Raw genomic sequence first — 10,576 nt, forward strand, 5'->3', positions numbered from 1 at the left:
GGCAAATAGCTCCGGCTCCCCCGTCCAACACCTCTCCGCTCGCAGCCCATTCGTGCCGCTCATCTTCTTCAACACTCCGTGTCTTCTGCAGCTTTGTGCTCGCCTCGCCTCCCCCGCCCTTCTGTATGACCTCCACTACAATTCGTCGAGTACCGCGCGGCAGGTCTTCGAAATTGATATCTGCGTGCACTAGCCCTCGCACCTCTACCAGCCCCTTCGTCATCTCTAAAAGCCCCTGGTTCTGTGCACTCGCGATCCACTCGTTGTGTGTTTGCACACTCTTCCATCCGGATATCAGGAAGATTTGCCCAGGTGAGTCTGCCCCCTTGAAGAAGAATAGAGAATGCCCGGACCAGGCCGACTGGCGGTCGCTCAGGGTCCTAAAGAAGGTGCGTGCGTCGGGCGAGTCCCATGTGTGAGGAACCAGTAGCTCGAGGGTGGCAATTTCGGTAATCGTCATCTTGGTGCCACAGTACCACTGAGCAACGGGGGATAACAAGTGTTGATATCGATATACTATGCCGGCGGCAGGACGAAATGTATTAGATGTAAACTTAGAATGTAACGCTCGGCAGATAGTGACGTTGCGGCCCATAGCAGGTCCATAGCAGCTGATTCCATATCGATATACCTACCCGAGAATGTTGGTCCGTTAGCGGGATTGATGTGGAATTCGGAATTAACGCTCGGTAACAGGAATCAACGGTCGGGACCATAGTCCCGCCCCCATGGTCCCGACCCGCCTGGTTGGATCCAGTGAAGTATCATCGCAACCGTTGTTTCCAGGGCCCGGTCCGCTTACGCACACATCGAGTGCAACAGGCCTAATGGAATCAGTTGTCAAAGTTTCATGGGCAATTCGTATATCGGCAATTCACAAAGAAGGTCCAGCGAGCAACCAGCTCGTAGCAGAGACCAGGTGATGGTCCTGTGATATAGCATAACAGTACAGTATGAGTGTCCTATGGTCTGATGGCCAAGATCGAATGAAATATGGTCATCTTGATCAAGCCGAGCTTATGAGGTACGGCGCACTCAGAACTATACCTCCGTGATGAGCAACATCACAGCGAACGGTGCCTGTATGTTCCACGTACCCGAATCTGATATGACCCGCTCGCCTTCGTCAGGTAGCGGACCCACTTGACGCTTTGGTAATCGCTCTTCTCGAACACCTTCAAGAAGCGCACGATCAAGCCCGACGCGGTGAACATGAGTACCTGGAAGTCGACGTCGATCGGCGGCCGTGCCCACACTTGTCGATTTGTTGTACTGGTCAGGGCGCCGGTGGCGGAAAGTGTGACCTCCTGCCCTCCTTGTATCCGTGGTATCCTGTTCGATATATAAGATACGGCCGTACAGCGCAGGAACAGGACACGCACTTCCACACAACTACGTTCTCGGCCGGAACATATTTAGCCTTGCCGCTATGCACCTTGCAGTCCACACTAGTCGTGTTCAGCGGTGTTGGTATCCGCACAACCACATTCGTTGCGGACAGCTTATTACTGAAACTCGTCTTGACCGTGACGACGTATTGCACCTGGGTTGTCCCAACCTCCGTAACAGAGGGAATGACCTTCAGCGGGAGCTTAATGTTTGAGGTGGCACGATATCTGCGCTGCGATTAGCATATTGTCTGGAGCCACGAATAGATTATTTCTGCGAAGGCACACCTACCGCATTAGTTCAAACTCTCCATCCGGCGGAATGAAGCTAATCGTTCGCGTTGAATCAAACTCATTGAGACGGACACACTGATGGAAGCGACAATCGTCCAATTCGACCGCATCGCCCCCGCCTTGGTCTTTCTTATCGATGACTAGCTTGTCGTTCAAGCCGAATTTGCATTCAGGCGTCCCTGAGAGGTACGCGCGCATCATGATATGTCCATCGACGTCTGCGCGCAGAACGGTTCCTGCATCGCACAGCCCATCCGGTCAGGTCGGCCCTGCGGCAACGACTAGCGCAGCTGGAGTGACAGACCTTTGGCGCTCATACTCAGGTTGACAGTCTCAACCACGTCGACAAACGCCTCGTTCTTCTTGTATTTGACATCGCCGCGCCGCCAGCTCGTGGCGCCCGTCGCTTGGACCGTGATCCTGGATGATTCTTCCTGCAAGCATCCTGTCAGTGTGATCCGAGGTTTACGGCTGGACACTACGGGTGCGCACGGCAGCAAAGTTTGACGACATGACGCTCTCTGTCGTGATGTAAGTCTTCAATGTATCAGTCTCGCTGTTCTGTGGGTATCCAAAGTCATTGATCTCTGCGCCACCCAGGTACGGGATCAGCAGTGTGAGTATGCAGCAACATTATGCATACGAACCGTCAATAAGTTCATATATGAGCACGAAGTTGTTCTTGATGGCCTCTTCGTCCACCTTACCGAAGTATGACTTTGCGATGGAAACGAAGCGGTAGCAGAACTCGAACACTAGTGCAGCATTGGCATTGCACCTGTTGTGAAGATCGATGGTTATGTGCATCGCTGTGTAATGCTGCCAGAGGCACGTACTTGGTAACAGCCACGACGTAGAGGTTGTTTACTCTGACGTGAAAGAAACTAGTCGACCCAAGCGTGATGATAGGCGAGCGGACATCACTGTTAGAGACGACCTGTATCCGAAAGACGTCTGCAATCGAACGCCTGAAGTGTTCATGTGAGGTCCAAGATGCAGTAGCATAGCAAGGACAGGATACGTTACTTCAGGTCTGTTCGGTAAAGACGTGAGATGAGGACCTAAGAAAGGTGCCATATCAACTTGGTGACACATACGAGCGGACGCCTCTAACTGCTCACCTCGCCCTTCTGATTGAAGATGAAGAAGGCCTAGGATATTGTGAGGAACTTGTCGCAGTGCGTCACCTCGCATTGCTGCCTACTCACCGAGATCATCTCAAGAAAGGTGAGTAGAGCGGCGTTTGGGTGGCTAACCTAACTCGCGGTCGAAGCAATCGGGGAATAAGCGACATGTGGTGAAGACGTCACGCGCCTGATCGGAAATCACAAACATAAAGTCCGCGTTTATATTTGCTTGTTATTGCCGTAAGAACGCTCCCATTGGCCAATTGCAATTATCATTACAAGCGCTTACACCACTTTCACTGGCAAATCCGCTGGTTACAGTCGATACTGGTCACCGTAACCTTCGATTAATGCGCTTCTTACCAGTCAGCTGACGATGTCCGCCTGAACGCCCTTGTATTCACCTCATCGCATTGTCTGAGTGTCAAGTTGAGTGATGTCTCAGGCGTCTTCGGTTTTGCTCACTTGTCTTTCTGCTGTGTTACGGCCCTGACTTGCGGACCGAGCAGGCCCGGAACTATTCATTCGCGGCTGAAGCATATGCTCCTGACCTATTTACAACAACATTTCCGAAGCCAGTCTGACTTTATAGCCTCAGATCGGCAAGGGCAGTCATCGGGCGTTCCACGGGCATTCACATTGCCAATGCGTGGTCACCTGCTGACCGTTTAACGTCCTTCAGCCAAGCGATCACCGTCTGCGAGTCGCCGTCCTCTCCCTGAGAATGCTGCTTACCCACCCGAGGATTCCCCCGCAAGTATTCCTGACAGTGTTGGGGAAATTGTCTACCCCGCGGTCATTCCTCGGCGCGTTCGTGCACAGCGGCCTGCGTATGGTGTATAAAAGCACTGGGAGCGTGAACAAATTATTAGGAATCGGCATTGCTCTCCTCGGTTGACCGCTTGCATTTGCTAACGACTACACAATGCGCACATTCCTCTTCGCGGCGTCTTGTGTGCTCTCGGCGGCTAAGCTTGTGTCAGGCCAACTATACTGGAACGAGACAAAATTCTTGTTCACGTTCGGTGATTCGTACACGACCGACGGTTACAACATCTCCGCGGGAGTGAATTCCCCGGATCCAGGTTACGTGAGTGCCATATGAATAACTTACGCGGTGGTAGAAGACGCAATGTATCATCTGACGCCTTGCCTTCAAGACGTCTTCGAATGGACCCAATTGGGTAGAATATCTGAGTGAGTGTCGACGTCTGACCCAAACGGAGCGCCGTCCTGAAAAGCCTTAGGCGGAACATACAATGTGACTGATACGAAGGTACGTGCTCCACGTACGTTCACGTTATCAGCACGCACCATCAATGCCGTAAAATATCGCTAGGTTCTCAACTTGGCATCCGGAGGTGCAACAATTGACGCCGCACTCGTTGCGCCGTACTTGCCGACGGTGTTGTGCGTCGTGCCTATATAATTGCGTTGAAAGGAGCGCTGAACTTGCCTACAATTGGCAGGTCAATTGTCGATCAAGTGTCTCAATTCCAGGAATATCTTGCATCAAAGCCAGCTGGGGCTGAGTGGGACAGTTCCAACAGTCTGTTCGCAATATGGATCGGAATCAACGATGTTGTACGTGATGTCCGCGCCTCCGCCAGCCATTCTGTCTGAATTAGCGACGTCAGGGAAACTCGTATGGCTGGGTACATCGCGTCCCCGACTACTCGTGTCCTTCTCACTACTAACCGAACGCGTCCGTGTGCGTCGTCAGACCAACGTCACGTCGCAAGCCGCCTTCCACACCACCTTGATGGATCGCTTGTTCAGCCAGGTACCTCTAATCCCCGATATCGGATCTCGCTGTGTTCAATGAGGCCGATGTGATAGGTCGAGATCCTGTACCAAGATGGTGCCCGCTCCTTCCTGTTCATGACGGTTCCGCCCACGAACCGCGCGCCCCTCCTGATCGAAGCGGGCCCCACTGCCGTCAACCAGATCACCGCGGCGCTCGCGGACTACAACGACCAGCTGGCGCGCTTCGTCGACCTCTTCGAGGCGACCCACGAGGGCCTGAACGGCGTGACGTTCTTCGACACGCGCCCCGTCTTCAACACGCTCCTCGACAATTACGCCACGTTCGGGTACGTCAACAGCACCGGGTACTGCGCGGCGTACGAGAACGGCACGCCGGAGATGACCACGCAGACGGAGCCCTGCGAGCCTGTCTCGAGCTACTTGTGAGTCGCGCATAGCGCCGACCGAGACATGGGACCCCTGTGTGGCTTACACGGGCGCATTCGCAGCTGGCTGAACACGTTGCACCCGCTGTACACCGTGCACAAGTGCGTGCCTGTTTCGCCGCGGCTCCGCTCGCTAACCCGTGTGCTTGCTGCGCCGCCATAGCATCCTGGCGCACGCCGTCTCGACGGCGCTCAACACCTACTCCTACTAGGTGCGTGCGGCCCCGTGGACATCATCAGACTTGGAGCACGGGCGGTAGCGTTCGGTCCGATCACACAGCTCTAGTCAGTCGGTGTCCGTAGTTAGATTGACAGGCGGACCATGGGATGCATTCTAGCTAGTACTATGTTCAGAGAATGTGCCACTGCTTTTGTGCCTGGTACGGCAAGAAGCATGGATGACGCAGTGACTCTTGCTCTTGCGGGAACACCCATCGTCTCGGGCTGACTTGAGGTCGAGGTCACCCAGGCAGCGTAGCTCGGACCAGAAGAGACTCGGAGGGTGCCTGGCAACTGAGTTGGACGCGGGGACAGACACACGTTGCGGGCTCATCGCACGCGACAAGGGCCAGCTGTATCCGCTATCTCGTTCCATGCTGAAGGCGTGCTTTGCGCCGCCTGCCGGGAATGCGGGAATGCGGAATTCATGACAGATGGCCGTTTCGAGGCGCTGCAATTCATTCCAGGGGGGTACTGCGCCAGGATTTTCAAGGCCGCATGCAGGCGTCTGAGCGGGCACATTCCGGTATAGGTACAGGGAAAGAGGCGCCCCCGGGGCCGTACAATGAATGCATCACCAGCACGCCGCTAGAATGCTAGAACGCGGTCGCCGCCGCGCGAAATCTGCACTCTGAAATCTTTACAAGCACCGTTAACGTTAACGTTGCGGCGCTCGCTGAGAGGGTGGGGGTGAGGGCTAAGGCGCGCTGCGTTCATCGTTTTAGGATACATTGTGAGAAGTGCAGAAGACGGCGCATCCTGTACTGCTGAGCGCCGGTATGCTACAGACGGTTTTCGGGGACATCGATGGGAACACCCTCCGATCAGCAATTTTCGCGCGGTAGAAAAAAACGCAATGCCAACGTCGTGCTGAGCTGGGAGATCGCCTGCACGAGAGTGTGCTCGGGGGGAGGGGGAGGGGGGGTAGATCCTGGGTGAACCGGTGGCGAATGCGTGAGCCTTGACGAAGACACGCCGCTTGCCCTGCATCCGCATCCGCATCCGCATCCGCATCCGCAGAGCGTCAAGGGGACCCTTCAGGTCTGACACAAATTCTCCCGGCGGTCACCACGGACGCAATCTGCCTGGACGCACCGGTGGCGAAGGCGAGGTGTGCACGGACCCTTCAGGTCTGACACAGACCCGCCCGGCGGTCAGCACGGACGCCATGTGGCGCCGCGTCCACCGCTCGCCTGCGCGCATGTTGCGGGACACCAGGACACCAGGACACCGCGGACACGGAAGACGGGAGAACCGCGTCCCTGGCGTCCTCGCCGCTGCGCCGGGTGTCCCCACCGGCCCCGGGAGCGCGCCGCACACCCTGCTCGAGCGCATCGCACACCCCGGCTCGCGCGCATCGCAGCCCTTGCCCGCGGGTCGACGTACGGCTGCCGCGGAGAGAGGAGAGACGCGCGCGCGCACACACACACACATACACACACCGCGGACGGATCTGGGACGGGCACCACGAGGCTCGCAGCCGCACGTCGCGCCCGAACTGCGCCACCGGCTCATCTCCCTGCTCCTTGCGCACAGGCCAAAAAGCAAAAAAGGCAAAAAAGGCCAAGAGAAGGAGCAGGCGCAGGCGCGCCCGCATCGCACCATGTGAAATGCCTGACAGATCGCCTTGGCAGGCTTGCGCTTCCGCGGCGACCGAGCCTGTCAAGGCAATCCATGGGACAATCGATGGGCATCGCGGCAGCTGCCAGTGGCAGAGGGGAGGGGGACACACCGTCGTCGCCGCGTAGCGGGAGAGGCGATGCGATCAACGACAGAAATGATAAGCTAGAATAGCCAAGCAGGGAACACGAACACGAACATGTGCGGCATTGGCGCACGGAGGGATGCGCAGAGTGCGCGTCATGGCAGGCGGATAGAGCCGGCAGCCTCCTGTGGGCAGGACGTGACACACGTCTCTCGATTTGCGCAGGCTCTGGATATCCGTGTATGACATACTGGATATCCGTGTATAACATAGCTCGTACATCCGCCCCGCCCTCTCGCCGGCGCCTCGACGTTGTCACGGCGAAGCCTGGACAAGACACGGCATCGAAGGCCCCGGAGCTTACGCATGCTGTCTCCGGTGTCGCACTATCCCCTCCACAGGAAGCACGCCCGGGGGCAGCCCGCGGCGTTACGCGCGCCGGCCCCAGTAGCGGAAAGATGTCGCAGGCTCATGAGACGGACATAAAAGGCGGACATGACCCGCGTCATGGCTGCTGTCGCCAGGGCTTCGCCGGCGCAGCGCGCGTCGGACTTTGTGGCTGGGCGTCGCTGGGCGGTGGGGCAGAGCGCCGTACGTACCAGGGGCGATGGCGAAGTGGCGATCTGGCGACGGCCGGTGACAGACGGGGGGCGCTGCGCGTGTGTCGTGCGGGCCCGCGCACGGCCGCTGCACAAGAGGCGGAAGGAGCATGGGCAGTGCCGGGGGCCTTCCGGGGCTGACGCGAGGAGAAGGCGCGCGCGATTGGGCGTGGGCTGGGAGGACGGGCGAGGAGTGGTGGGCTGCGATAAGAGGTGCGCGACCATAGAGCGACGGGACGGGCCAGGGCAGGGGCGTGCGCGGGCGCGGGCGAAGTGCAGGAAGCACGGGCGTGGGCGTGATCGGGGCGTGTACGGGCAGCTGCTTCGCGATGTCGTCATGGGAAGGATAGCGTCATGCAGGGACGGGGAGGAGAGTTTCGGCAGGGACGGGGATGGGGGTGGGCCAAGCCCGCGGGCGCACGCCGGCGAGCACAGGCACTTCTGTGACACGCACGCTCGCCCGTGTGTGCGTCGCCGCGTGGTTCCCGCCGCGTGGGGAGCGATGACGGCGTGGCAGGGCCATACGGGGCAGCCGAGTGGGTGGGCATCCGCGATCAGTTTAGCGCAGAGCTGCAGTGTATAATGTCCGTCATCGATGCTTCCGCGCTGCGCCTAATGTGTGATTGGGGAGCGGCGCGGCCGGGAAAGTGCGCCGAGTCAATCTGGTGGGTGGTGATTGCGCAGAGACGGAGAGGACGTACGTGAGGTGGGTACGGCAGGGGCAGCAGGTGTGCAGCGATGGATCGGATGAGGATGGAGGGAGAGCCTGGAATGGACTGGGAAAGGCAAGAGGCCGCGGGGGATGGGGAGAGACGATATCGATTGTTGGCCGGAGGGGATATACTAAATGAATGGGACGGAAGATGCCTTTGGTTCAGTCGGGGAAGCGGCAGGATGCAGTAGGGAGAGATTTGGATCGGTGCTGTCAACACGGTCACGGTGCGGGATCACATGAGAGGGTGGGTGCGGGAGAAATGTGGGGACAGGTACGTGCAGCGAGAGACGTATTGGCACGGAGGAAACTCTATCAGGAGGCATGGGAGAGGTGGCACGTCGCCGTGTGAGCGCGCGCCGCGGGGGACGTATCACGTGTGCGCGTTTGGCTGCGTACGCGAGGGGACTGCAAGACGTCGCGCGGGGGGGCCAAAAGAGGGACGCGGACCTGCCTGATGGGTGATTTGCGTTCATGGGACGGAGATATGCGGATGATGATGGAGGGCGTTGTGGGTGGCGCTGGTGGCGTCAGGGGGCAGTGTGCTGTGTCCGTGGGGAGCGTCGCAGCGGGCTGATCTGTGAACGGAGATTGCACGGATGACGCGCACGCCCCGGTCGCAGCCGAGCACGTCTTCCACTCAAAAGTTTATTCTTCCGCGTCCGTCTCCGCGGCCCGCGTCCGTCCGTCGCAGCCAGGATCCGGGGGGCACGGCGGCGCACCTTGAGTGGCGGTGGCTGCGATCACGGGTGCATCGTTGTCAAGCAAAGTGCACCGATGTCATCGTCCCGGATCACTGGCACACACACCAACCAGCCCATCATGTCACCCCCGCCCGCCTCGATAACATCTTATCAGCTTTCCTGACATATATCCTCCTTTAGATCGTCTGCAGCTAAAGTGGGACCCGTCTGAACACGAGACCGCCACATCCTCGCCTCCCCATGCCTTTAAACCCCTCCCTTTCATGAACGCGCCATCCGTCCTACCCCGCAATGGACCCTGCGAGATCCCCTCACCCTCCCTCCGACCGCCCCAGAGCACATCGCGCCCCCGTGTCCTACACCGGCGAGCATGACCCCTCGCGTCCGTCCACCCCGGGCTATCCCCACTCCCACACCGCGCTGCCCCCCATACGACACCTCCATCCCGATCTGCCGCCCGCCGCCATGCAGGGCGCCGCGCCCACAGCGGGCCCGGTATACAGCCACCCACAAAGTGCAGATTATCCCGTGGCTTCTGGAAGCACCCTCGGTACGCCCGTCCCCTGCTAGCCCAGCCATGCGTGGCTGATCACTCTTCGCCTCCGCCTCCAGGCTCGCGGCCCATGCCCGACGACTCCGACGGCGACGGCGAGCAGCAGGAGCCCCCCAAGAAGAAGCGGCGTCGCCAGGCACTCAGCTGCACCGGTGCGGCTCCCTTCTTTCCCCAGGCTGTACTCCACGGCTGACGCGCGCTGCGCGCCCTCCGCATGTCTCGTGTCCCCCCTCCCCCATCGCACCGTACTAACGAAACACCCCCCCCCCGCAAACCTTACTCCGTCCGATTCGGTATAACCCAGAATGCAAGAGGCGCAAGATCAAGTGTGATAGGTCCGTGATCCATTTCATATCGCGCCCGGCTGCATCTGATACACGATACCATCGTCGCTTCCAGAGCCCAGCCATGCGGCCCCTGCGTCCGCCGCGGCGAGCATCACAAGTGCCAATGGCACATCATCGAGCCGATGTAAGCCGCATTGTGCACCGCCCCGTATGAGCACCTCACCGACGCACACTCCCGCGCCAGGGAGAAATATGTCACTCGTACCGAGTATGACGAGCTCAAGGCCAAGGTGGCCGAACTTGAAACCCTCGTGCATCGCCTCATCCCCGCCCGACCCGCACACACCCCGTCCGCCCCGTCGCTCGCACCTGCTCCGTATCCCGACCCCCTCCACGCCGCCCCCATCAGGCCGTATCACCCAGGCCTCTCCGCCTCCGGGCCCTCTTCATACTACGGCGTCACGCCGCCCCCGCCCCCGCCGCCCAACCGTGGCGAGCCGCCCGGCTCGTACAACCACATCCCCAAACTAGTCGCGCCCAACAGCCCCTCCCTCTCCCGCCCGTCCACCGCGCACGGCGCCAGCAGCCGCCCCGCACACATGCCGCCCTCGCCCTCGCCCTACCGCGCCGCACCCTCGCCACCCCCCGCCGCCCCCGCCCCGCCGCCCGCGGAGCCCGGCCCGCCCTCGCGCCGCGCCTCGCTCTCGCTCGCGCACATCACCGCGCCGTACCACCCGTCCGCGCCCCGCGCGCGCGCGCCGAGCCCGCCAAAAAAAATGCCACGCGCAGACGCCCC

At 59.6% G+C, this 10,576-nt stretch overlaps 6 protein-coding genes across 6 annotated transcripts; 4 read left to right on the top strand and 2 right to left on the bottom strand.

Annotated features, from left to right (window-relative positions):
• Positions 1-154: 154 nt before the first annotated feature.
• On the bottom strand, positions 155-460 carry POSPLADRAFT_1094510 (hypothetical protein; the record flags this gene model as incomplete). The annotated part of the gene is made up of 1 exon (XM_024483120.1): positions 155-460. A coding segment is annotated over one exon (306 nt), but the record flags the coding sequence as incomplete, so codon positions are not given.
• Positions 461-1,064: 604 nt separating this feature from the next.
• On the bottom strand, positions 1,065-2,833 carry POSPLADRAFT_1136610 (hypothetical protein; the record flags this gene model as incomplete). The annotated part of the gene is made up of 8 exons (XM_024484704.1): positions 1,065-1,332; positions 1,383-1,616; positions 1,681-1,918; positions 1,987-2,116; positions 2,175-2,269; positions 2,330-2,460; positions 2,519-2,619; positions 2,804-2,833. Coding segments are annotated over 8 exons (1,227 nt in total), but the record flags the coding sequence as incomplete, so codon positions are not given.
• Positions 2,834-3,687: 854 nt separating this feature from the next.
• POSPLADRAFT_1179218 (carbohydrate esterase family 16 protein) lies at positions 3,688-5,391 on the top strand. Its single transcript, XM_024488649.1, has 10 exons — positions 3,688-3,899; positions 3,970-4,006; positions 4,057-4,085; positions 4,149-4,219; positions 4,279-4,393; positions 4,447-4,464; positions 4,533-4,592; positions 4,649-4,998; positions 5,065-5,103; positions 5,165-5,391. The coding sequence occupies exons 1-10, from the start codon at positions 3,735-3,737 to the stop codon at positions 5,211-5,213; spliced, it is 933 nt and encodes a 310-aa protein (XP_024342308.1). The 5' UTR covers positions 3,688-3,734; the 3' UTR covers positions 5,214-5,391.
• A 997-nt stretch (positions 5,392-6,388) lies between these two features.
• On the top strand, positions 6,389-6,829 carry POSPLADRAFT_1054254 (hypothetical protein; the record flags this gene model as incomplete). Its single annotated transcript, XM_024480497.1, has 1 exon — positions 6,389-6,829. The coding sequence occupies one exon, from the start codon at positions 6,389-6,391 to the stop codon at positions 6,827-6,829; it is 441 nt and encodes a 146-aa protein (XP_024342309.1).
• Positions 6,830-7,420: 591 nt separating this feature from the next.
• On the top strand, positions 7,421-8,275 carry POSPLADRAFT_1044865 (hypothetical protein; the record flags this gene model as incomplete). The annotated part of the gene is made up of 3 exons (XM_024478628.1): positions 7,421-7,988; positions 8,042-8,221; positions 8,244-8,275. 3 exons carry the CDS (start codon positions 7,421-7,423, stop codon positions 8,273-8,275), a joined length of 780 nt encoding a protein of 259 aa, XP_024342310.1.
• A 956-nt stretch (positions 8,276-9,231) lies between these two features.
• Positions 9,232-10,516, top strand: POSPLADRAFT_1054255 (hypothetical protein; the record flags this gene model as incomplete). The annotated part of the gene is made up of 5 exons (XM_024480498.1): positions 9,232-9,490; positions 9,553-9,645; positions 9,798-9,828; positions 9,893-9,964; positions 10,025-10,516. Coding segments are annotated over 5 exons (947 nt in total), but the record flags the coding sequence as incomplete, so codon positions are not given.
• Between the last annotated feature and the right edge of the window lie 60 nt (positions 10,517-10,576).

Source organism: Postia placenta (assembly GCF_002117355.1).
Source record: "Postia placenta MAD-698-R-SB12 unplaced genomic scaffold POSPLAscaffold_3, whole genome shotgun sequence".
Lineage (NCBI taxonomy): Eukaryota > Fungi > Basidiomycota > Agaricomycetes > Polyporales > Adustoporiaceae > Rhodonia > Rhodonia placenta.

What these genes read in the sequence shown, in the direction of transcription:
- POSPLADRAFT_1179218 (XM_024488649.1), top strand. Translation starts at nt 3,735, where the DNA reads ATGCGCACATTCCTCTTCGCGGCGTCTTGTGTGCTCTCGGCGGCTAAG. An exon ending in GAGCCTGTCTCGAGCTACTT is followed by an intron (nt 4,999 to 5,064) that starts GTGAGTCGCGCA and finishes GCGCATTCGCAG; the next exon opens with CTGGCTGAACACGTTGCACC. An exon ending in CCGCTGTACACCGTGCACAA is followed by an intron (nt 5,104 to 5,164) that starts GTGCGTGCCTGT and finishes GCGCCGCCATAG; the next exon opens with CATCCTGGCGCACGCCGTCT.